The sequence below is a fragment of the Opisthorchis viverrini genome (assembly GCF_000715545.1).
Source record: "Opisthorchis viverrini unplaced genomic scaffold opera_v5_297, whole genome shotgun sequence".
NCBI classification, from domain to species: domain Eukaryota; kingdom Metazoa; phylum Platyhelminthes; class Trematoda; order Opisthorchiida; family Opisthorchiidae; genus Opisthorchis; species Opisthorchis viverrini.
Window position 1 is genome coordinate 296,647 of NW_008751954.1, and position 23,240 is coordinate 319,886.

The following is a 23,240-nucleotide window of genomic DNA, read 5'->3' on the forward strand; positions in this document are numbered from 1 at the left end:
AGTTTTGCTAAAATCGTCCTTGCAAAATGCGTTAGCAAGTACCCTAAATGATCAGGACCTCAAGACGCCCAGTTGATCAGAACTACACGACGTGTATGGCAATGACAGTCGCACCAGCTACACAATCGTGAGTTTGGATACATCGCTTTCGGTATGTCGCGAAACTTCACCAATTCGGAGTTCGCTAGACAGAAACGAACTGTTCCACAAGCCACAGTAACTACCCTTGTAGTGAACAAGAAATAAATGAGGCACCGAATTTAGTTTGACAATGTTTTTCAGGCTCAGTTCAGAAAGGAAAACAAACATTAGATACTGGGAAAGGTACGGTCACCAGTTCAGGGAAATGCGGTAGAAACTAGCTCGCGCGACTGATGAAATACATTCGTTTGCCAATGATTATCGAGAGACTCAGCTGAATCTCTCGTCCATAATATTCTCCAACTGGATTCGATGGAGAAAGATTGTCTCATGTTTCGGTAAGCAGGTTTTTCTAGATATCGCAGCATATTTTTTTGACACTGCACACATGAACTCTTCGAAGCCCTCTTTTCACAATGACCGTTTTCCGTCAACCATATGCATATCAAGAAAAATACACTGCAGCACCTCGAATAGCAAACCAGCTGAAATCTGAGACAGCCTTTATGTGTGTTGAAGAATATCATGAACAAGAGATTCAGTTGAGTTTCCCGTTACCCGAAGAGTCGCATACAGTTCTGTGGTCAAACAGAAAACGAAGCTAAATGTTTCACTGGAAGAAGCGGTCTATTTTATCCACGAATACATTGAAACTCATCCCTAACCGCTTATTGAGAGTCCTCTCATCCTTCGCATCAAAATGTAAAAGCTTTATTTTTAAGCCATGAGTGGAAGCGAATCGATGACGTGGCGTTGGACCAATTGTGTCTTATCTGTCGATGAAGACGGAGGCACTTCTTTAATGCTGTTTTTATTTTGATCATGTTCGCGCTTACCGATGGAACTGTTTCGTGTCGTCCTTAGCCCGTCACATCTGAACACGGGCTCATGTACTTGAGGACGATAGTTCCTTTGGCCCTCTATGCATCTTAACGGTTAGACTCTTGGATGGAGAATGCAGCAACTCATCATACACGTGTAGTCTGTCTTAACTTGGACATATCACTCAATCTTTTGACCAATTCTGTGTCTGCTGAGTCCCCTATCTTTGAAGGCCCTTCAAATGTGGACATCGTCCTCCAATAGCGTACCTTGAGTCAGCCGACTGACTGTTTCATGGGTTACTAACATGATAATGGTACTAACTTACTAACGTGATGGTATCTATAACATACCATTCCTAGTTTGGACGCCATTTGTCGTCGGCTTTAGGACTTAGTTTGGACTGCCCAGAAACCCTTAAGTTCGAGTGGTCCTGTTGGTATCTGCCCCACAAGAGGCTGATTGACTGCGCAAAATGGTTGAGTTAGCCGTCACACGCTCACTAGACCAATTAACTGTTATCAAGGTGAATAGTGTGCTATCTGCGTTGTCCTTAGTGCCATTGTGCAGTATGATGCTTGTGGTAATTAATGTTACTCCATTGGGGCTTCCATTCATCCGCTCTCGTTTTAATCCGAAGTCTGTTGTGCCGAGGGGTGAGATGTGAATAGATGCGTTATTGTGTTGGAATATCAGTTACTTCAGTGTTTAGATATACACTGGCTGTCTTGCGTTGCCTGAGTAATCTCGTTTATCTTTGGGAAGATCTTGAGAGGTATGATTGCAGGCATGTTGAAGTCCATGTTGAATTGTCTCAGATTCGTATCAGATGCGAGGTTTAAGAATTGTTATTTCTCAGCGAACTCTCAATTTTTCGTCTCAACCGATTGAGTTGATCTTTATTTGGGGAGTAGGTGTGCCCCTGTAGCGATGACTAAAATTTAAACGTCTACGGAAGGCTCCCACCTGAGTTCACCACATCAAGTGGCGACAAACTAGGCCGTTCTCTTTCACCTATTCAGCTTCATCATTGATACGCTTATAGAAGACTCGTTATCAGCCTGCGCACCTCGGGTGATGCAGGGGCCGCCCTGAATACCCTGTTGCGGCGAGCTAAAGGTCAGATATCGTGGTGGTTGCCGGAGATTTGAATGCACAAGTAGGAAAGCTTAGCATATCTGAGACTCAATTAGGAGTGTCCACATGGGTTGAAGTCGGTACGTACGGACAATGGGGAACGATTGCTTCAGCTTTGTGCTGATCGCAGGCTGTTTTCATACAAAACTAACTTCCAAAACAGTCGAAGTCGTCTGGCAACATGGTATCTTCCAACAGCATGCTGGCCACAAACTCATATCGATCATATCGCCATCAGTTACCGATGGCGTGGATCAATAACTGACTAGAACATTGTGGAACACAGTTCCGGATTCTGATCACCCGCTCTTCCATAGTTGCTTCTCCCTACGTTTTCCAAAGCCGCGTGAGATGCGGACAAATCTGTTGGCATCTGAGAAATTGGCATATCCGGATGTCAGACGAACTTACAAGAATGGTCCTCTAGAGTCTTCCAAAGGCTGTGAACTCATACTGAGACGGGATTGGCACCTCTTTCATAGTGCTGAGAATTTTGCCTGTGACACGCCACTATCAGGCTCACTCAAGCACGATGCCGGACCGCACGGTGACAATCCTTAAATCTCGAAGAAATATCCCATCCGGCCCCGAACATAACTTGATGCGACGAATTATCAGACGTCAAGTGAAGGTGAGCGCGCGGGTAACACACGGGTAACACCCTGGACAGTGAACGTGGAACCGCCTACGGTCTCGGAGGTTTACGACTGCAAATGTTCTCTCCAGCGCTACTGAGCCTCTGGCCCGGACGACCCACCACCCACATTGTTCAAAGATGGCTGAGTCAGCACTTGTCTGATCTGTTTGTTTGTATATGGGAAAAGGAATGTGTCCCAGACAACTGGGGAAATTTGCTGATAGCGCCTCTCGTTTCAAGAAAGGGGCTCGTAGGGAGTAACCCCCTGTAGTAACCACAGGGGGATTAGCTTGACCCAGTCGTAATGAGACTGTTGGCGTCACTGGCGCTTCGTCGCCTTATGGTGGCTGGTGTGAACTAACTCGAGAGCAGCAAGCGGGATTCCGGCCTGTTAGGGGTTGCGTTGACCAAGTCTTCGCCGTCCGTCAGATGCTAGAACAACGCCATACGTATAAGCGACCCATAATTCTAGTAATCCTTAATTTCCCAGGCGCATTCGACTCGGTTGACCGGTCTGTTCTTGATATGCTTACCCACCAAGGCATACCCCGGAAGTTGGTGAACGTAATAAGCTCTTTGTATTCTCGGACTTCCGGACGTGGGGGAGTGTACGTCGAGCTCTTCGTGATCGATGCAATCATTAGGCGAACTCTAGAAGATCTCCAGTTCCCCGCTGTCCAAATAGCCTGTCACGAAAACCTTGCTGATCTGGAATATGCAGACGACATCCTTTTCATCTTTGAAGAGGAGGTGTTTTTGGATGAACTGACCAAATTCCTTCCTTCCTTTGGTATGCACTATGCACCTCACATGCAGTCACTGAACATGCCACTCACAATCCAGGGAGATTCAGTGAACATGCCACTTACAATCCAGGGAGAGTCAGTGAAAGCTGTCGAGCCTTTTACTTATCTTGGAAGTTGTGTTAGTTCTGATTATAGTGTGACAGATGAAGTCAAAGCACGAATCTGCAGTGCTCGTCGCGTTTGCTAATTTGAAACACCTATGGCGTCAGAGTAGTGTATCCCTGAATCTGAAGGAACGTGTGTATCAAGCTGCTGGGCTGGCTGTTTTGTTGTATGGCTATGAGACTTGGCAGCGAAGTGTGACAGCCATTACCAGCAAACCCAATTGAGCTGGTCATTCCTCTCTCCCTGGATGAGGACCCCAAGAGAACGACATCAATGGTTAGAGACATTGTCAGCACGGTCCATTCACGCCCTCGCCTTCGTACACCCAAGCTATTGCATTCAATGGATAGTTCCTTCCTCAATCCCCCCACTTAGAAGTTCACTGATTGACCCGTATTTCCGCACCAATTTATCGGCCGCTGCATGCAGTGCACAGCTACCTACCCACCTTCCAAAAGCTTCGGTGGACGTTCAATGGATAGTTCCTTCCTCAATCCCCCACTTAAAAGTTCACTGATTGACCTGTATTTGCGCACCAATTTATCGGCTGCTGCATCCAGTGCACAGCTACCTACGCGCCTTCTCAAAGCTTCGGTGGACCAAACTGTAACTGTACAACCACTGTACGACAGGTGCGAAGTTCTTACAGCTGATAATGATGATGGTCTAAAATATCTAAAATGTATTTGAGTAAATAATGGAATCTGTACCTTAGTTCGGAAGCCGATTTCCGGATGGACGCATGTATATTTGGTACGGGTATTGGAAATAATGTCTATTTTTTCAGTACCCAGTGTGGTAGCATAGCAACGAACGCTAGCTATTTCCCTCTTATTCGCGTCCCTTATCTGATCGACTACTTGACTTCGCTAGGTGTCGTACTAGGGGGTTCACTGAAATAATCAGGTGACTTGATTACTCCAACATACTCGCGTCCAGCCACATTTAGAAATGCCAAACTTTACATCAAGGAAATGTGTTTGCCCTGGTCACTTGATAGTAAAGTGTGGCAAATTTACAGCCTGACGACTAGAGCTCAGGCCGATCGAATCATTATTAGGTTGAGCGGTTTGGTTTTGTTAGATATGTGACACAGTCCCAACAACAGATATCCGTCAAACTTCTCGAGTTTATCCCAACGCAGTTTATTTTGGTAAAAATATTCCATTGGATGACTCTTGTTCCGTTTGTTTCAGCACAAAATCATGATGCTTCCTAAACTCCTCTGTAACAATTTATTTCACGGATAAACAAAATGCGGACTAACTCCAACCATTCTGCGTTGTTAACCTCATCCTCTTCTCTGATTTGTCGATTCTCCCTCCTCTCTATGTTCTTCTGTCACTAGAAAAGTCTTCCCTATTTCGCCTGAGTTTACTAATGTTGATGTTCCTTTGTCAGATTCGTTCTCTTATTTAATCTCTCTGGATGGTTCTCACGCGCATTCAGTAACAATACCTAGGCCTTTCACTTTACGTTTTTGACCGTACTTGCACTACAAGGAATACAATTGTCTGTTTTCTTAGGCACACGTGGAGTGCTGATCATCTAGTTCTCCATCTGTATGTGACGTTTTTGTGGGATGCAGCAGCTACCTCAAATATCGCTAGATCCTTGATTGGATGGAATCCCAGTGTTTTTATTGGTGTTTCTCTCTTAGCGGGAACTCTTTCATCCGGTCGCATCGTGTACTTATCCTTATGCTGCTTCACTATTCATCATTTTGCTTCAGACTATCGTCTAAATTACTTTGAGACCACTAACTCTGCAAAACTGGTACCCAAAAATTAATCGGTTAAAATACTGGGCTGTTAAATCCGTCAATACTAGACCAAATGATTTGTAGGAATCTTTAAAGATCAATCGTACGTCGCGTTTTGAGTTAGTCGCAAATGTGCACACCGTGCGTTATCTTTTTTTGGAGAAGAATTTCCCGTAGGAACCCTCCGTTGCAGTCCGTGCTAGTAGCCGTCTGTGGGTGAACAACTTTCATGTGCTGTCTAAAAGGACTCCCATATGTCACCCAGGGGTTACCGGGACACCAGTAATGCAGTTCGTGGGAACCTAGTGAGGCTTAATGGCGCGCCAATTTATCTGAAATAGACACCATTACAGATCAGGTGTATAGGTGAGCTATCATTTCGCAGGTGAGGACAGTTCAATATTATGATCTTTCCCATTGTCCTAAAGCCTTTCCTATCCGCAGGACAGATGTTTTACTGAACGTCTTCAGTGAAAGAATGGCGGTTTGTGAAACCGACTGTTCAAGGACCGAATGAAAAACAGCGGGGACCTGAATTTTTGCGGATTCTAGAGCGCATGTAAATACAAATGCCTGTACTTGAAAGTTTTTTTCAGGATTCTCAAACAGCATCGAAGAAGGAGTTACGGAAATAAATGTTCTCGTCTGTCCGTGCTTCGAACTACAATTGTTAATTCGCGAACTAGACTAGTTTTGACTGGTCCACAGTGACTTTTTTGAGGAAGACCACTCCTGACATCAGGCCACGGGCTGCTTTTTGTGGCATTTTATGGTCCATAGGGAAGGAAAACTGATCCATCTCGATTGTTTAACACAGGAGCAGGTGTCTCCACTTTTCAGAAGGATATCCATTGAAGGTTCTATGGACGTAACGCGAACTAAGCATATTTTCGGCCCTCTGGTTTTGTTTGCTACCGTGCACGTAAATTTGGGTTGTAGGGATGGAATGGTGACGCGTTCACCCATTCACTCCACTCTATACTTCGTTCCTTCTGATCTCGTCCAGATTTGACGCTCTCTTATGGTCCTCAGTATTAATCGCACTGAAGTATTTCCTCTCCTTTAAATTAGTACAGCCGTTTTGTACCGGTTTATGCTTAACGGATTTGTTTGAATGTGACCTAGTTGGAAGAAGGAGTGCGACTGGTTACCGCAGGGAACGATTTCTACTACAGTCATGTATGAAGTTCAGCATGTACCGCAAAACATCCGAGGTTTTCCATCGAGATGGGTTTGAATTTGGCTTTTTTTGTCTGTTCGGTTTTTATGAATTCCGCCCTAGGAGAGACCGTTTTTGCCCGTTCTTTTCAGGAGGGTTCAAAATAAAGGTTTACTCGCTCCTCAATAACGGTCATTAATGGAGATGAAACGGAAGTAAAGATGGTTCACTTTCCGGTGCACAGCTGCGCCTAACTCGAAGGAAACACAAAGCTGAGATAATATAATTTTCCGAAGCCTAGACGAAAGCAGTCGAAAGGTCAAGGTTAGTTTCAGGCCTCGGAAACTTTTATTCCACGCCTCGCTAGCTGGACCATCTCGAGCTCAAAGTGAAACTACAAGGATCAGAAATATTTGGGTTCATAAACACCCACAGCCAGAAGTTTCTTGGATGTTTCAACCTACCAAAGTAGTCGGCTAGCTTCCTATGACCCTGGAGATTTTTGGACGAAAGCTCCAGAGTGTGGTCCCATGGTTTTTTTTCGAATGATGACTTGATAGGCAAGGATCAGGTCGCTCGGTAGTTGTAGGCGCCTGGAGAACATTCAGAGACTTTTCACAGATTAGATGTCGAGTATTATTCGTCAGTTTGCCCGCTCGTGTTTGCTACACGTCGACTATTGTTTCGTTGTCCTCTGGCTAGAAATGACGTGCTCCATTCGTCTCTTGACATTTCATGCACAACAGACTCAGCCTGACCGGAAAACCATCAAATCCTAAATATTAACCACGCATTTTGACGCTGTCCTGATTCTCGATATTTTTTAGTTTGTCGTTTGCCTTGTGGAACTTGCGGATTGGCATGAACCAATTTGGAACCAAATAACGAATTCATTCGCGATATCCCAAAGCATGCCGATCTCAGGTTCAGCCTATTTCTGAAGAACAAAACTGTGATGGCGACAACGCTGTCACAGATCCGGATGGTAATTTCATCGTTCGCCAGACCAATAACAGAGGTGCTGGAAGTGAATGCATTATGATTCTAACTGTGAAGCAAGCTTTTCTGTTTCCCATAACACAGACGGCCTATCAATGTTGTGCTCTCACGCTGTAAAGACAGGTTGCAGGGTTTGTACCATTCACATTCGCATCATTTGAATATTTCTCGCGTTCTTGCACAGTTTTGGATGTTTGTATGAGGAAACAGAGATTCTGAAGTTTTCCGTGTGATTCCGCTGGTCAGTGTTGACTGAATAGCGCCTAAACCCACTCAATAAGCTTAACGGTTCTGTGTTAGCCTAGACGTTTTTTCGTTCCATTACTTTGTTACTTTATCACTACTGAGGCTGAAACTTCGGATGGATATATAGCGACAATCATGGGCGTAATTCATGAACGTCTTCTGTCAAGATCACCTACCCGGGTGTGATCGACTTGCATTTCCTCGTTGTTTCTTCCACTCTTCTTGGTTAGTCGAACCATGAAGGATGCTACTTGGTCTTGTGTTCCTGCATGTGACCTGGGGGCCTCACATAATGTGATGTATAGTTTACTCTAGTGGCAAGCATGATGTTACTTCCTCACTGAACTGCCTGCTTCAATTATTGGCTTTTCTCGCGCTGATTTACTACGGGCTGACTGTGACATCTCACAAGGGTGCCATGCTGATTTGTCGTTCGTTGCGTACTATTGGTTCCTCCAGTTATGCCTTACTCGCTTCGTTGTTTTGTACTAATACCCCTGCTGTCCCAACTTTATCTCCTTTCTAAATCACTATGATTACTCACGAATGTATGATTTCCATGCACTGGTGGTGGCAACTGGTGTTCTACTTAGTTTGGGCGCACTTGTCCATTCAAACAGACGGTAAGAAAATAGCACTCACTATCCTCCGCACTCTTTCTCTTCATACAGCCGGGCGTACTGTAATAGGCAGCTCACAAAAGAAATCGAACGGAGGTACGAAAGAGGCTTCCGACAGTACTGCCATCGCAGAAGACCCATTGGACTCAAAAAGTAAGAAGTTTTCCCTGCATACCATCTTTGTTTCGTTTGATCGCTACTGACATACCCGTATGTTTGAACTTTTCTTGTGTCCTGATAAATATGGATAGGAATTAATTGGGATTGTGGTCTTTGGAGCATTTTAGCATTCCCCGTAGAAATTTGGATAGTCACAGTATCCTTAGACATCCGACGCTTTGTAACTCACGCTGAAGTGATCCGAAAACACTAGCTGAACCAAAAAGAATCTGTAGCTTATGTGGGATCGACTGCAAGCAGTGTCTTCAAGTGATTTCTGCGTGTTCCGTTTCTTTGGGCTATTAGCTGGAACGTTTCCATGTCATCGCTCCTCGTCTCGCAAACTTGTCAATCTTGGTAACCACTTCTTGTTGAAGGGCTATTTCCTGCAGACACGGTTATTAAACAGAGTTCTTCGGTTGACAGTGAGTTTGTTGCCCGCGCTCCTCCCATTGAATGATAAAAAATCACTCGATGGTTCATGCTCGTTTTGCATGTTCAACCCCCTGTTCGAATGTTTTTCTTCGAGAATGTGCTATGCACTCATCATCTCAAAGTAGATTTTTGCGTCTTTTTTGTTTCTCTCTATCGTTTTGCTCATTCTGCATTGCTGTTGGCGTTACGAGTAACTGCTTTCGCAGTTACAAATAACCCACCCTCGAGGAACGTAATTTATTTATTCTGGTAAGGGTGTGAATGAAGTGGAGCACAGAATCCTGTCCAACCTGATCATTTTTCTGGTTATGCGCTTACTTACAAATCAACGTGGTATCAACGAGGGGAAGCCAGATCTCTCGGTTCTGATAATTTTCAGTTGAATGTGCTGCATCAAGTGCGCCTTGTTGGGTTGATATCCAAGCTATCAGGGGACGGAATCGGTTGTGAGCTGTTAGCTAGTTTAGGGTCGAATGATGGTTTTTCCGTTTTTTAATCATTTTCATTTATTAAGTCACATTAACGCAATACGATAAATGTGGTGTTGCCACCACATTTTTGTACAGTTCTCGCAGCCTGTCTCAAAACGAGACGTTTAACGTTCCCAAGCCCGTGAATTTGTCCCTGCAATAGCCGGCAATATGTACACTGCCCATTATTACGAATAACCGAATTCTATCAGTCGTCCTCAATATCCAAATACTGAAACTCAGTCCATGCCCCGACGTGAACCTATTGCATTTAATGAGTAGAGATAACTAGCGGTAATATGACGCTCGGCTGTGGCATCCTTTCGGTGTAGGGCGAAGGAAGTAAAAGAGCTAATTTCCAGGTTGTCGAAGTCTAAACAGTAACCCTCGATAAACTAGGGTTGATTTCGAACCCCGGACCGCGTGTTAAGCGCTGAGTTCGGTTATGAAGGACAGTGACTGTGTACACAAATGCACGGCATCACTGTTCCTAACGTCGGTTTTGTCGCCGGCTACATTCGACTGCTTATCCTTCTGTCAGGGCCGTCAATAAATACGAATGCACGATTGCTGTCCGAGCAATCAGAGTCTCATATAAGTGCTGTTATTCCCGGCTGCATGCTCAGAGTTAATTCATTTTGAGTTTGCTTTCCGTAAAAGAGTTGGGGATGTCGTTTTCGGTGCAAGTTTTCTCTATATTTGGTCCAAGTAAGCTAGATCGGTCATTCCAGCAAGCCATTTTTGTTGAGATGTTTTTAGACCACTTGCATCCACCTATCACAAACGCACGTTCGTTCAATTGGGAAGAAAATAGTTTGCCACTGCTACATAGTTGCATTCAAGGGTATGGATTACGGTGGCAAGTTCATTATATGTGTGTCCTTCCCTTAGGGCTGGACAAACAGCAAGTGCACTTTCGTTTCGTTCGCTTTACCATGCTGATCGATTTTTGCACGTTTTAGTTTGTTAGTGCGGTGTCAGGTGACGTGTTCGGTTGTCAAAGGATCACGTTCAGTCATGAGCTTTACGAAAACTAGATTGGTTTATCCACTCCTGGTTAGTGGAAATGTTGGCAAGAATATCTGTCGTGAACTTAATCAATAGGCTTTCATCGTGTCAAGAGAACTATATGGACGATCACAAGTGGTTCTACATGATTGGAAGATCGTTTCTTGCTTGCATCATTGTACTACTAGAATTGTTGTTGTGTATAGGGAGCGGCCGTTGTCAGCTAAGTTGTGTTTACTGATTGGGCCTGACATGTTTCGTTGCCAGATTACGAATCGTCCGTCTCTCGGTTATCTCCACTCAACACAAGGCTGCGATACCTTGTCTTCCAATATGAGAGTTACGTGTCCTAGCCACTGTAACATACGTGTCGTGATAAGCCCGTTCAACATGGCTAGTTCCTTCTACTTAACTCCATCTGGCGTAACAGCATTGCAAGTCTGATGTTCCCACCAGAGCCGGGGAACGCTTCGGAAACACCGATTGTTTTCGTATGCCTTCTCCTTGGAGAGCTCATGTTCTTGGATCGCACTGTATCAGAATGTGCTCTGCCATTGATATGGCTACGGAGATGACTTGTAAGGAAAAGCGAATAGATCTGCAAGACCTCACACTGGCGTTATCGGAACCAAGTTGTATCATCTAAAAGGGGTGGCAGTCTTTTATTGAAGGTCTCTACCGGTAGCTGATCTCAGCGAGTCCCGTTACAGGTCTGGGGTTAGTGACATCCAAGTGACTGGACGCGGGTGCTTATAATGAAATTTTGTACTGGCTATGAGCAGACAATGTACAGTGAACATCGACTCCGAATCTGTCACCTAGCTGTATTCCTGCCTGGCTTAGCTGTCTAATTTGGACGTTCTTATCACGCTGCCTGATGATAATATCTCTCTTACTGACCGAAGTCATCATGTTCCGTCTTTCTCGGCTTCAAAACTGCAGTTGAGCCTCCCTACCAACGAACATCAGTTAGCGTATCGAGTTGCATTGAGTTGAGTTGAATCAGGGAACTTTACTGCACAAAATGACTGCCTATTGAAATCCAGTCCTGGGATTCGGTGCAACTCTCATCCTGTATGTGCTAGGGCTGTGTATCATCATTACCTGGTAACCAGAGGACTATTCGAACACATTCAAATTGATTTGCATCACCGAACCGGGGTCTTGTTTGTATATTTTGAGAACATAGTGTGTGCATCTAAGACGGAAAGTAAAGTTGCAGCAAAGGTGTCTGTTGACCGAGGTTTGACGGATGGTGCGGATATTATAAGCTGCACCGTAATCCAGATTTTCTTTGTTTTCAAAGGATTTCTCGGTTTGTTTTGCTAGCCCGTAGTCTCGACAGAACAATGGTTAGGTGATTGGTAGCTAAATAGGACATTTGACAAGCTGAAAAACGGGAACACGTTCGAGGGTCCGTGAACGAAGAACGATGAAGGTGAATTTAACTTCCTGGTTGTTTGAGCTACTCTGGCTTGACTCAAAAACTTGACCACCAACGATAGGGTTTCTTCGGACAACCGACCTGGTTGCACGAGTCTTGTTCGAGGGCAGAGGGACGAAGTCACACATGTTGATATCCTGGCGTTGCTGCACACAACAGACGTCTTTTGGGCCGCATGGGGCTCTTGGTAGGTTTGGTCGTCTAAGATAACTCCTCGGCGGTCACGGTTAGCCTTTGGTGGGTCGGAGTATGTGGTTTTTAGGGCCGACTTTTTCTATCCAACTCCCTCCCAGGGTGGGGCGGCCCGGACCTGTAATCTCACACAGAGTAATTGAACACTTCATCTGCGGATGCTTAATCAGCAATATGATTTGATTCCACTGACATTGTGCCACTCATCTTGCGGTTCAGCTCAGCGGACTTACTGTTTGCTGGCCTCTCAGAGGAGAAAGACTCACCTGACATGATGTCAGCTGATCGAGATTGTGCTACTCTGCCACGCGTTTCGCGTTCTATTCTTCTTCAAGTTTCAGTTGATTTGTGCTGATACCCCATCCTAACTACAATCAAGCAACTATACAGTGTTTCTTGATTACTCAGCTTCAGGTTGGTTCAGACTATCCTCACGCCATGCAGTATGTGGAAGATGCGGTTGCGCAACGACTCTTGTCATCGAGGTTCGAATTCGACTGGTTCGCCAGCTTGTGACGTGGTTGATTTTCTTCGGCCCTTTCACAAAACTTGAAAGTAGTTTAGTTTATTCTCTACTATCCAGTCCATCACCTTCGAATTCTCATTTTTGCACGATATGTTAGTTCGATCTCGAATCTGGCCCCATAAACTGGCATGTGACTGCTATTTTATACGAACGTATCAACAAGTCACGTGTTGAATGTTGTATAAATGCGATATCAAAGGTTCTCGTGAGCCCATCCCTTACCCCGACACCTGGCTGGTCGAGTTTGAAGGAGACCTTCTAATCCCCCATGATTTCCACTCGGTTGGTGGTGTGAGCTTGATGGCCTTTCCATTACAGCACACAAACCCCATTTCATAAGAGCGAACTGGTTCAACTGAACATTTTCAGTGATCCGTGCTCAACACACGACTGAAGTACTTCGACTCCAACAGCGTTTGCCCTTCGAGGGTCTTCGGTGTGTACATTTGATCCAAAGGATCTTGCGCAGAGACCACTAGTGAAATCGGTAAAGAACCCGTCTTCTCTATCGTATCTAGGTCTCACTAACTTACAGACAACAGAGCCACTTAATGTCTGGGCGCAATTGATGATTGTTCTAAACACATTTCTCAAGACGGCCGAACGCCATAATTGCCTTTGCAATTCGCACATTCATTTCACTTTCAGGTTTCAAGTTTGTGGACAGTATGTTGCATACAGCACGCTGTCACAAGCTATACTCATACGGCAAACTTCAGATTGAAACCTGCTAGTTGGTGCATATGAACAGTGTGTGGCACAGTGTGATTAAACGCAACACAAACGACCCCCCTCCTCTGAATCCGAACTGTGCCCACTACCATTACAACACAACAGTTCTCTCTGTTAGTCGATGCTTTCCGGAACTTGTTACTTTTTACGCGTTATGTGTTCTATACGATTTGTCTATTCAGCCGCACCCCATGTACCTGGAAACATCGATGCTGCCCTGATTGCGCTTGAAAGTAAGCCCCCATCCGGTGGTGGAACATTTTCCACTGATCTATTTAATCCAGTGGGGTGTGGACCAACCTACTTCGTTTGTCTGTTTCATAACGCGCCTATTTTAAGCTGCACATATCGAAGGACCAAGCCAATCGGTGAATGAACACATTGTTTTTAACCCTTATAATTCGGTCCACAATTTTTGCTGAGTTTCCAAGCTCTATGGGAATTGTGTAATAGTAGTTTGCTTTCGGTTGGCTCCTCACTTGCTTTGGTGTGCTACATATGGTGAGCTCTCCCTAATAGCATGCCCCCTGCCCAATTGAAGGCGGCTAAATTTAGTAGATAGACGCATTGTTTATCTCGGTGTGGTGGTGCTTTCATGAGCAATGTGTCAAATCATTCGCCAATCCTCTCTCAATGTTCCACATTTTAGGTAAAAAACAAGATATCATTCGCGTAACGGAACAACTTTTGGCTGCAGCGGCGGCGGGCGACTTTGAGTGTTACGCGTAAGTTCACTCGTTCACTTTGCTTGCACGTACACTCTTATCTGTGCATGTATATAGTGTGTCTACTGTCTTACTGTCGTTTATTTCAAGTTCGTGTGTTTCTCAGTAGGGCACGAAATCGGCGTCATGACGAATCGGTGTAAGTTTTCTGCCCACTATGGGAGCGAGATGGCTCAGTGGTCAACGTGTCAGTATCCCAGCCTTCGTGCTTCTTTCTGGTGGCATGGCAGTTAGGCACCGACAGGGTGCTACAGCTGAACGTTTTTATTAGTCCTTCTGTGGTAGCTAAGGTTCAGTTCCCAACCACCAGTGTGTTGCCGCAGATACTGATGTTGATGACTTGAGTAGAAAGACTTCAAAGTATAGATGCCATCCAACCTGAGGTAGGCACAAGGATCGAAATTCTGTTTAGCTGCTTAATCCTGTGCGGAAACAATAGAGCTGTGAGGCGATATCCCGGACCATAAGCCGGTGATCTGTGCGCTGTCTCTAGTTATTTTGCTTGACTCCGATCTCCTGGGAGACGTCCAGGCTTCAGTGATGCATCGTTTACCTTGCATTCAGCTGTAGCATCCTGACTAACCATGTTAACCTTGAAAGCGTAATCTCTTCTGATGGGTATATTTTATATATTTACTGAGAAGAACAAATTGTCCATAAAGAGTCCAGCTTGGGTTCTTCAAGGCGCAAAGTTTTTTTCTTCTAGGATACCCGCCCGTACAACGGCACTTTCGAGTAATGATGGCCTTGGGACCACTTTTGGTCGGAACAACTGTGGTTTTTATAGGTGGTCGTTTATTCGAAGCTGACCACTGAACTAACCAATAAACAGTTCATGACATCTCGTAAGACGAATCCACATGAAAACAGTTTGGCATACGTTTTTGAAGTATAAGTAGAGAGCGTGTATGATCGGTTTAACCGTTGCGGTTTTCCAGCCTTTCAGATAAATACACGGGGCGGTTTGCTGTTTCAGCTTCTTTTGTTGTCCACTTACGATAGGTTTTAGTTGAGCACCTGTCTTGTCTTTCTCAAGAGACACCTGATTTACGGACACTTTTGACATTCCTAACTTGTGTTTCATTAAGAGGGTAAATGTACTGCAATCAGTCTCTAAATTCATCCATTCATTTATCCTACTTAACTAGGACATTTGTTGACTTCCATAGGCATTATGGGAAGCCCTGTTCTCAGTTTGCTCAGGACTCTCAACAAGGGTGAAAGACGGGACATTTCTCCTTTTTTCAACATGGTTTAAGTTCCCTTTCAGCATGAAAAAGTCGTTCACCTGTAGCACCCTTCCGGTGCCTAACTGCCATGCCACCCGAAGGTTGCACGAGGGATAGGATACTGCCAGGTTGCCCAAGCCTAGACAGGGGAAGTCGAGAGGCAGAGGGCGGATTCGAACCACGGACCTTCCGATCAGTAATTTCAGACAGAGATCTGATCGGAAGGTCCGTACCTTCCGATCAGTAATTTCGCGCTCTAACCACTTCGGCCGTCTCGCCCCCTTTCAGCGTGAACTATTGGTGGAAACAGCACTTTGTTGAAGGACACGATGATCGATATGTTTCTCATTTATACTAGGAAATATCTGGACCCGCAGTTCACCTACTTCGGCCCAGAAGCCCGTGGCAATCTCCTCGAGGGCGTAGATTTTCACAAATTCTACTTTGAACAAAGTGAGTCGAACCCCTGTCATCGTTTGTTTGGTGAAGTTATTTAGCGCTCACTCTTTTGTGCCAGCCACAGCGAAGGGTTTTGAGGGATTTCTTCGTACACTGTGGTGGATCTATTCATTCCTTTGGATGGCTTTAACTTGGTTCAGTTCCTCTGACCTCGGTGAAGTTCCAACTGTCCTTCAAGTTGTACACTGCTGCTGTAGCTCAACGCCAATCGATTGGTCTTGGATGATCATTCCCTATATTTGTGCGGAATGAACTACGCTAGTTTTGCGAAGATCAAATCGCTCTTCAAGTATGCAGGACAGGACACACTATTTTATCGTGTGGTTGTGACAAGGCTTCAGTACGAAGAATGGTACAATATCCTTGGCAGTCAAAGAGGAACCTCATATTGTGAGCCATTCTGACCCCTGACAATTTCCTTGATGAGAGGCTTATGAGGACCAGTCGTGCGAATCAAGTGGTACAGTTTGCGGATGTTTCCAACATTTTTTGCATCTTTCATTTCTTCGACCTTTCAGTTCCAGAAAGCTTCTCAGTCTGCACGGACACTCAGTTTCACTTGGCATCCGATGGTGCGTTGGTTGGAGTTGTGGTTGCGGCTTGGGGAAATCTGTCCCCGGGCCTCTAGTAAAGACGTGATCCTATCAGAGATCTAATGTTTGGATTAGGTTGGCTGGACTGTACCGCAAACAGTACTTCCGGCTCTGAGTAGCACTGGATATCTTCTCCAAATGACCATTTATATCTGAAGTCGGGCCGTCCGGCAGGCATTCGAAGACCCGGTTCTGATTTGTTCGTTTGATTTCTGGATCCACAAGCTTCTCAATGGCTAAGTGATTTGTGTGCGCTTTGCGTAAATCTGAAAGGCTCAGTGAAAAGCAGCAACGTACAATTGCTGGGTCCAAGTTCACGCTGTGTTCCAGAAGGTGTGGAGGTAGTGATCGACCCTCCCCACCGATAACTGACGGCGATGTGGTCTATTTGGATTCGCGGCTAGTTTATTGATTTCCGCTGTTCCGGACATAGAAGGTCTGTGATGGGCACACATTTGAAGCAGACGTTCTCCGCGCCTCGTGTCCAGCCCAAGACGACTACCCAATTGGACCTCAGCAGCGCTTAGTCTACTTACCTGGGTGTTCATGTCACTAGCAACCGCAACGCTTTTAGTCCGTTGTAAAAGAGCACCTAGATCGTCATAGAAACTAGCTTTGGGAGATCCAGAGCTACAATCCGTTGGAGCTTAAAGAGACAAAATAAACAGGTTGCGATTGACCTCACTTCCTCTAGATTCTCTCACGGACGGACCGCTCAGAGGCGGCTATCAACGGGTATCCAATCAAGCAGAGACGCTTCCGCTCGGTCGCTGAATACAAAACCCACCCGAGCATATCCAACTGCAGCGGCCTCTGCATCAACAGAATCGCGCAGCCGGGACCTGAAAGAGAGCGAGGGGGCAATCAGTTCGATCACACCACTTGCGTCTTGAGTCCCTTTTTCTGACAGACAACGTGCATCAATGCAGAGGGAATCCAGCGTACGAGCAATAGCCACCTGTTGACTAGCTTGCTTCAGTGTGTGAACATCAAAGGCGGCTAAGTAGGCAGGCTTTGGGGGTTTAAAAAACAGACTTGGGAGTGCTTAGGGTTGTTACTGAACTCGTACGCACAGAAGCTGCAGCAGCAAGTATGGCGACCCGGCTGATCGCATAATGCGACGGCCGATGTGGCATATGTGCATTGTTAGCTGTAAATGTCATGGTTGTACGTGGGCTGGGATACTGCCAGGGCGCCCTAACCTAGACAGGAGGACGATCAGGGTCCTCAACCAAAACCCTTGGATCAAAAACCTAATCGCAGGGCAGCGTTGTTTTCGCGGGTAATACAGAGCATTTCGCTTTTTACAGAACAAGTCCCCGCTTATGTTCTGACTTTCATCCTGGATGGACAGGAGACTGTTAGTCAAATGTCTAACGATTGGCTAATGTGGTATAGAAGCTGTGTGAGTATCCCACGGGCCCTACCCAGTGCAGCTCAATGATTTGTGGAGGTACACAAACCGCCACACCATGGTAAGGTCCAGTCTGTTGATGACTACCGCGTATGAAACATCCACCGTTTACGATGTCCGGATTAATACTGTTCGAGATATTCACCGATCATAATCATCTAAGATCTCATCCTCCGTTCAGAGGGACAAAATGTCGATACATGAAGAAACGCTTGAATGAAAAGTAGGACATTGATATGTATGTAACGTTCAACATAGTTTGGTCACGTGGTAGCTGTTAGCCCTCTAGTCACATGACCGATCCTAGGAAGTTATTCTGCCTGTAGGGCACTTTGTGAACTGGCCACATGGCCAACACATATTCGGTCCCTGGTAACGGTCGTAAGTTTGGATAACTGAAGAACTCACTGTGTCAGATATACAGAATTTTTTTTGTTTCCCCAGTAAACGTCATTCTTCGATGATCACACTATCAGTATGCGGTGTGATTTAATCTAGGTTTTGAAACAGGACCTAGAATGTAAGACAAACTTAAGGGTGGGACCGAATTGAATCGCGTTAACAATTAAGTGGGCAAACCGTGGTATTCGGATGCGTATTTGTTCCGATAAATTTTCCTAATTCTGCTTGCCTAGTGGGTGTTGGAAAACGATCATGCTGCATTGGTGGGAGTCAGACAAAACTCTGACTTTCCCCCACATCTTGGAACGTGTTTGGTAATGAGGAAATAGGTACGTGCAGCAAACGCCATTTCTGTGTAGGTTTGAGGGAACAAATAAGCAAACTAATAATTTTTCCTCCTGAGGTTGTGTGAACAAGATGAGGGGTCACAGGAACCACGTGACTATGAGGAAGAACAGGAGGAATGTGGCTATGTTTACAAAAACATTAGCTCCAATCGTTTTGATATGGTTGTAAATGTTTTGACATCGATTAACAACTAAAAGGTTAGAATAAATATACAACCACTATTACATAGGTCAACTATGTTTCCATCAAATAGCTTGGTTGACTGGTTCGCTGAAACTGTTTTGGTCCCAATTAAACTACCACGATGCTCTAACACAGCCAATAAATCACAAATTTATACGTGTTTGACCGCATCACGGAGGACCACATTGTGGGAGCATCGGAAGTTAACTATCAAATATTCCCGTGCGAACGGTCAACGCGATAAAAATGTCAATTGTTCGTGGTCAGTAAGACAGTTAGTTCACTAGCTTCAGTTCTGCGGAAACCGTTTGTTCATTGGATGCTGTAGGGTAACATCTTTTTGACAAGTTTCCTCCTTGTGTGGTTCATTCAGTCACATTCATTCTCTCAAAAGTAGGCTTTTGAGAATCTTCTTCTCCGTCTCGTGTTATAGTAAAATAAGCGTGGGGTTCAGGTATTGCACATTAAATGACGCGGTTTTGTAAAGGTTTTTGCCTCAACTACTGATTTCGCTCTGAGCTTGAGTGCTTGATTCGGTGATCATCAATGACAACAATACAAGATGAGAACCCTGGTGCCTATTGCTGTACACCAACGTCAGTTTATTTCAATAAGTCCTTATAATCCAAAGAAGATGGGGCATGGAGGGGACCTAGGGCTAGCCTACAACAAACATCCGCGGTGCTTACACTCCCAGCACAACCAAACAATCTGGAAAGAAACTGGCACCGTGGACGCCCTTGACCCCGGTTAGTCGCCATATCATTCAGTGTCTCCAGCCAAGCCCATCCTGGAGGGTGAACAACGCCAAAAGCACCCAAACATTTCGTAACATTTCTCTTTTGCCATGTAGGATTTCATCCACGTCTAGGTTTCTGCTACCCGAATGAGGCATGGAAAATAGCGCTCATCTTGACAGGTGGCATGCACATGGCTCACATATGGCTCCGCCACCTTAACCTACAGTGCTAGCTGTATTGTTTGAGTGAAGTACCATCTGCTTCACGAACAACCAGTCTCCTGATCGACTCATCACGAATCCGCTGATTCCAGTTATGCTTGAGACATCAGTGGTCAAAGGCCTGATAGTGCTCCACCTGAGGCGGCCAATTTTCTCTGGTCATCACAAATTCGTTCAGAACCCTTCATATTTTGTTCTCCGTGCTATCGGAATGTTTCAGAGATTACACACCATAGTATAACACCGCGAGTGCTATGCTAATCGTTCCAAAGTTCCGCACTGCGCTTATTAGTTCGTGTTGCATAACCATTGTCTCCTGGTCATTCTGTCTTCAGTTATCCCGAAATCCGTTGTCCGGTCGATTCACACCACAATACTCAACCCTACTGTACATCTCCTTGGAGAAGATGCAGCCTGTATCGCCTACGTTCGCCTCACGCAGTTCTTGGATAAGTGAGTATGATGCTTCTCCCAGTAGTTTCAATGGGACTCTTGCTTGTTTCGACCTCAATAAATCCTCGAACTGTTGTGTTTAGGGTTTATGTTCCTGTAGATGAGATCCAGGAAAGGCATTCACTTACAGAGAATAGTTTGTTTAATTAAGCATCTCCCCCCTGTGCGCTACTTCCGTTGGGTTTCTTAGTTTTGTTTGTCCGCATCAAAATGGTGGACCCCTCACTAGATATCCACTCCCTGGTTCACTCTAGGCTCTTGCGTGCTTTTCATCTTGCGTTTTTTCTACTGAAACAATCCCCATAAAACCATACAAAATTCGCGAGGTCCCAGAAAATAGGCGATTCACCCGTTAGTGAAGAATGGGTGACGCACTTTCTCATCAACCCTGATTTGCCAGCATCTGTCCCCTCACTCTGTTCCTGTCATTGTCGCGATACCAACCCGCGACACGATCGAGCACTCAAATTTCGTTTGATTAGGACTTGATGCATTTGCGCTACGTGGTGAAGATCATTATAAACTTTGGTTCGTGAAAAACCGCCGTTTTTAGGCCACAACGGGATTTGTTAAAGTAGGATGTACATTCCTTAAACCATTACTTTTTGGTGGTGCTAGTTCAAGTCTGGGTAACACCCATCCCTAGCTATCCAGCTCAATGAGTTGATATTGGGACGACTGTGCGTCCATTTTTGCCCGTTCTTTTTGTCTTCAGGCGCTGAAAGAAAGTAGTATCAATACACTGACTGCATATAAACACTATGACGTCTAACTTGAAAATGTCGTGTAGAATTTATGTACTGTCGTACCATTGTTGGACAGAGAGTTTCGGGCTGTTAGGAACATTGCAACCATTTTTGACTAGCTTTAAGCACTAATTGGCAGCCTTGTTTCAAACTTGTCACTACTGAAATCTTCCAGCCGAAATTCACCCAGTTGTTGATACATTTCCTCGAGGGTTCTTGTAATGGTGAACGTTCGCTTAATGTGAATAGGATGAATTCAATGGTAAAAACCTTTTGAAAGTATCTGAAACCAGTCGGTGACCGGTCGATTGCAGTCACTCTCACCTCAAACCAGTCAGTGACCTGACTTTTTAAGGCATTGATGCTCAGGGGCCTTGCTCCGTCGCAAACGAGTATTCGTAGCGATGGCAGAGTAGTGATATGCAATTCGAAGTAGGCGATGATAACTATAATCAGTCGGATATGACTGAACAGTATAGTGTATTGCCTTGTACGCATTCTATCGAATCGTCCAGCTGTAGCACCCTTTCGGTGCCTAGCTGCCATGCCACACGAAAGACACGAGGGCTGGGGTACTGCGAGGTTGCTCAAGCCTAGACAAGGGAAGTCGAGAGGCAGAAGTCCGGTTCGAACCACGGACCTTCCGGTCAGTAAATTCGCGTTCTAACCACTTGGTCCATCTCGCATCCTATGGCGTAAAGTCATGCGGCCGCTATCCAGTTTTGAGCTTGATAACGGAAACACTGACATGACAAAATTAGAAATGCTATTTTAGATGGTTGGAAGTACTGATAGAACCCATTAGATCGAAAAGCTTTTCGAATAAAGCTTTGTTTTTGCACTTATTATCTGGTCAATGCATAACGAATCCATAGGAAAATATGTAGCAGTCATCGTGTTCTTTCTATGGTTCCTTGAGCGGATTGGAGTTTCAGTAGGTTCATTCAGGAAAGAAAGATTGCATCCTTGTGCTTTGTGACTGTGTAGCGGAGCTTGTCGCTGGCCAACACAAGTTCAAAAGTGGTATTGGCTTTTTTGTAAACCAAATTTTAACGCCCTCAGCTGTTGATAATAACCTGAATCTGACTGTACTGGACCGATTTGAAGCTGATCGGCAGGTAACACAGAAGACTTCTTTCTCTGCAGTGTGCTTGTGCGTATATTCATTGTGCCACACCTCACTCAATGCGTTCCTGTGTTCCGTCTGAAAGTCGTCGTACGACCAATATAATTCAGCATTCGACACACGCATATAAAAATGTGTACAGGCGGAAGCGGGTGGCAGGATTCGTCATCTTGTCTTTCAGTTGGAACCTAATGGAGAGGACGGAGCTGAAACTCAAATTAATGGGAGAGATCAATGACACTTCGACCCACTGTCAATAACAGTATGAATCAAGTCTCCTTTAAATGCGATGCGGATGTATGCTTGTTTCTTTCCTTCAGAATGTTTTGCGAGTTTTACTTTAATAGATTAGTTTTGAATATTCACTCACAACGACTACTTGTTCCAGGAATCTCATNAGAGACAGGACAATATATTCCTTATGACCGTCTCCCTTGGACATCTTTCAGTTCTGTTAATTAAAAAAAAACTGTCGAAACGAATATATTGTCCTGTCTCTGTTCGCTTCCTTTATACTTTGCACTGAGCACATTCGTTCCCTTACATCCGTCAACTTCGAGGAAATGCAGTCAGCCGTTGTATTCAGGTCCCGGGGGTAAACAATATCGGGACGGTCCGAGTTGGTAAACTCAAAAAGTCGGCAAAATTTTTCCTATCCTCCACACCAACAACCTATCGTCTGTGTGGCGACAATAGAGTGTGATTTGTGAATGACCGGGTTTCGAGCTTGCTCTTGAGGAACTCTGAAAGATGCCGATCCAGCACACAATCCATTGGAACACCAGTCTTCTATCGGTTAGGTTGTTGAGACTGAGTTGGATGCTGTAGTTTCCACATTATCGCTGCCACGTTGGAGTCGCGATATATTAGTGAACAGTACAACTAAGCAAAGGCATATGTTAATCACCCATTTTCAGCTGCACCCGCTAAATTACTGATAACTGTTGAGGAATACACTCATTTGCAAACCAATTTGGTTTTCACGACAGACTCAACTGAATCTCTCGTTTATGATATTCTACAACTGAATGTGCTGCACACAGGCCGCCTCATGTTTGAGTTGGCACAATATTCGAGATATCGCATTATATTTTCATGGAGGAAACTATTCACACGTTTGCTGAGAACTCTTCGACAGCCCACGACCGCTTTCGCCCTTCTTGGGGCTCATCAAGTGGGCGCAGTCCCCGAGTTTCCGTCA

At 45.0% G+C, this 23,240-nt stretch overlaps 1 protein-coding gene across 1 annotated transcript in view; it reads left to right on the top strand.

The window, feature by feature from the left end:
* The window catches only part of T265_09682 (hypothetical protein), a gene marked incomplete at both ends in the record, with an annotated part of 84,391 nt that overhangs the window by 57,501 nt on the left and 3,650 nt on the right, over positions 1-23,240 (top strand). The window contains 5 exons of the mRNA XM_009175837.1: positions 8,486-8,587; positions 13,583-13,633; positions 14,050-14,125; positions 15,713-15,807; positions 20,050-20,167. Of these exons, the coding sequence (XP_009174101.1) occupies positions 8,486-8,587; positions 13,583-13,633; positions 14,050-14,125; positions 15,713-15,807; positions 20,050-20,167 (442 nt within the window). The remainder of the gene's footprint in view (positions 1-8,485; positions 8,588-13,582; positions 13,634-14,049; positions 14,126-15,712; positions 15,808-20,049; positions 20,168-23,240) is intronic.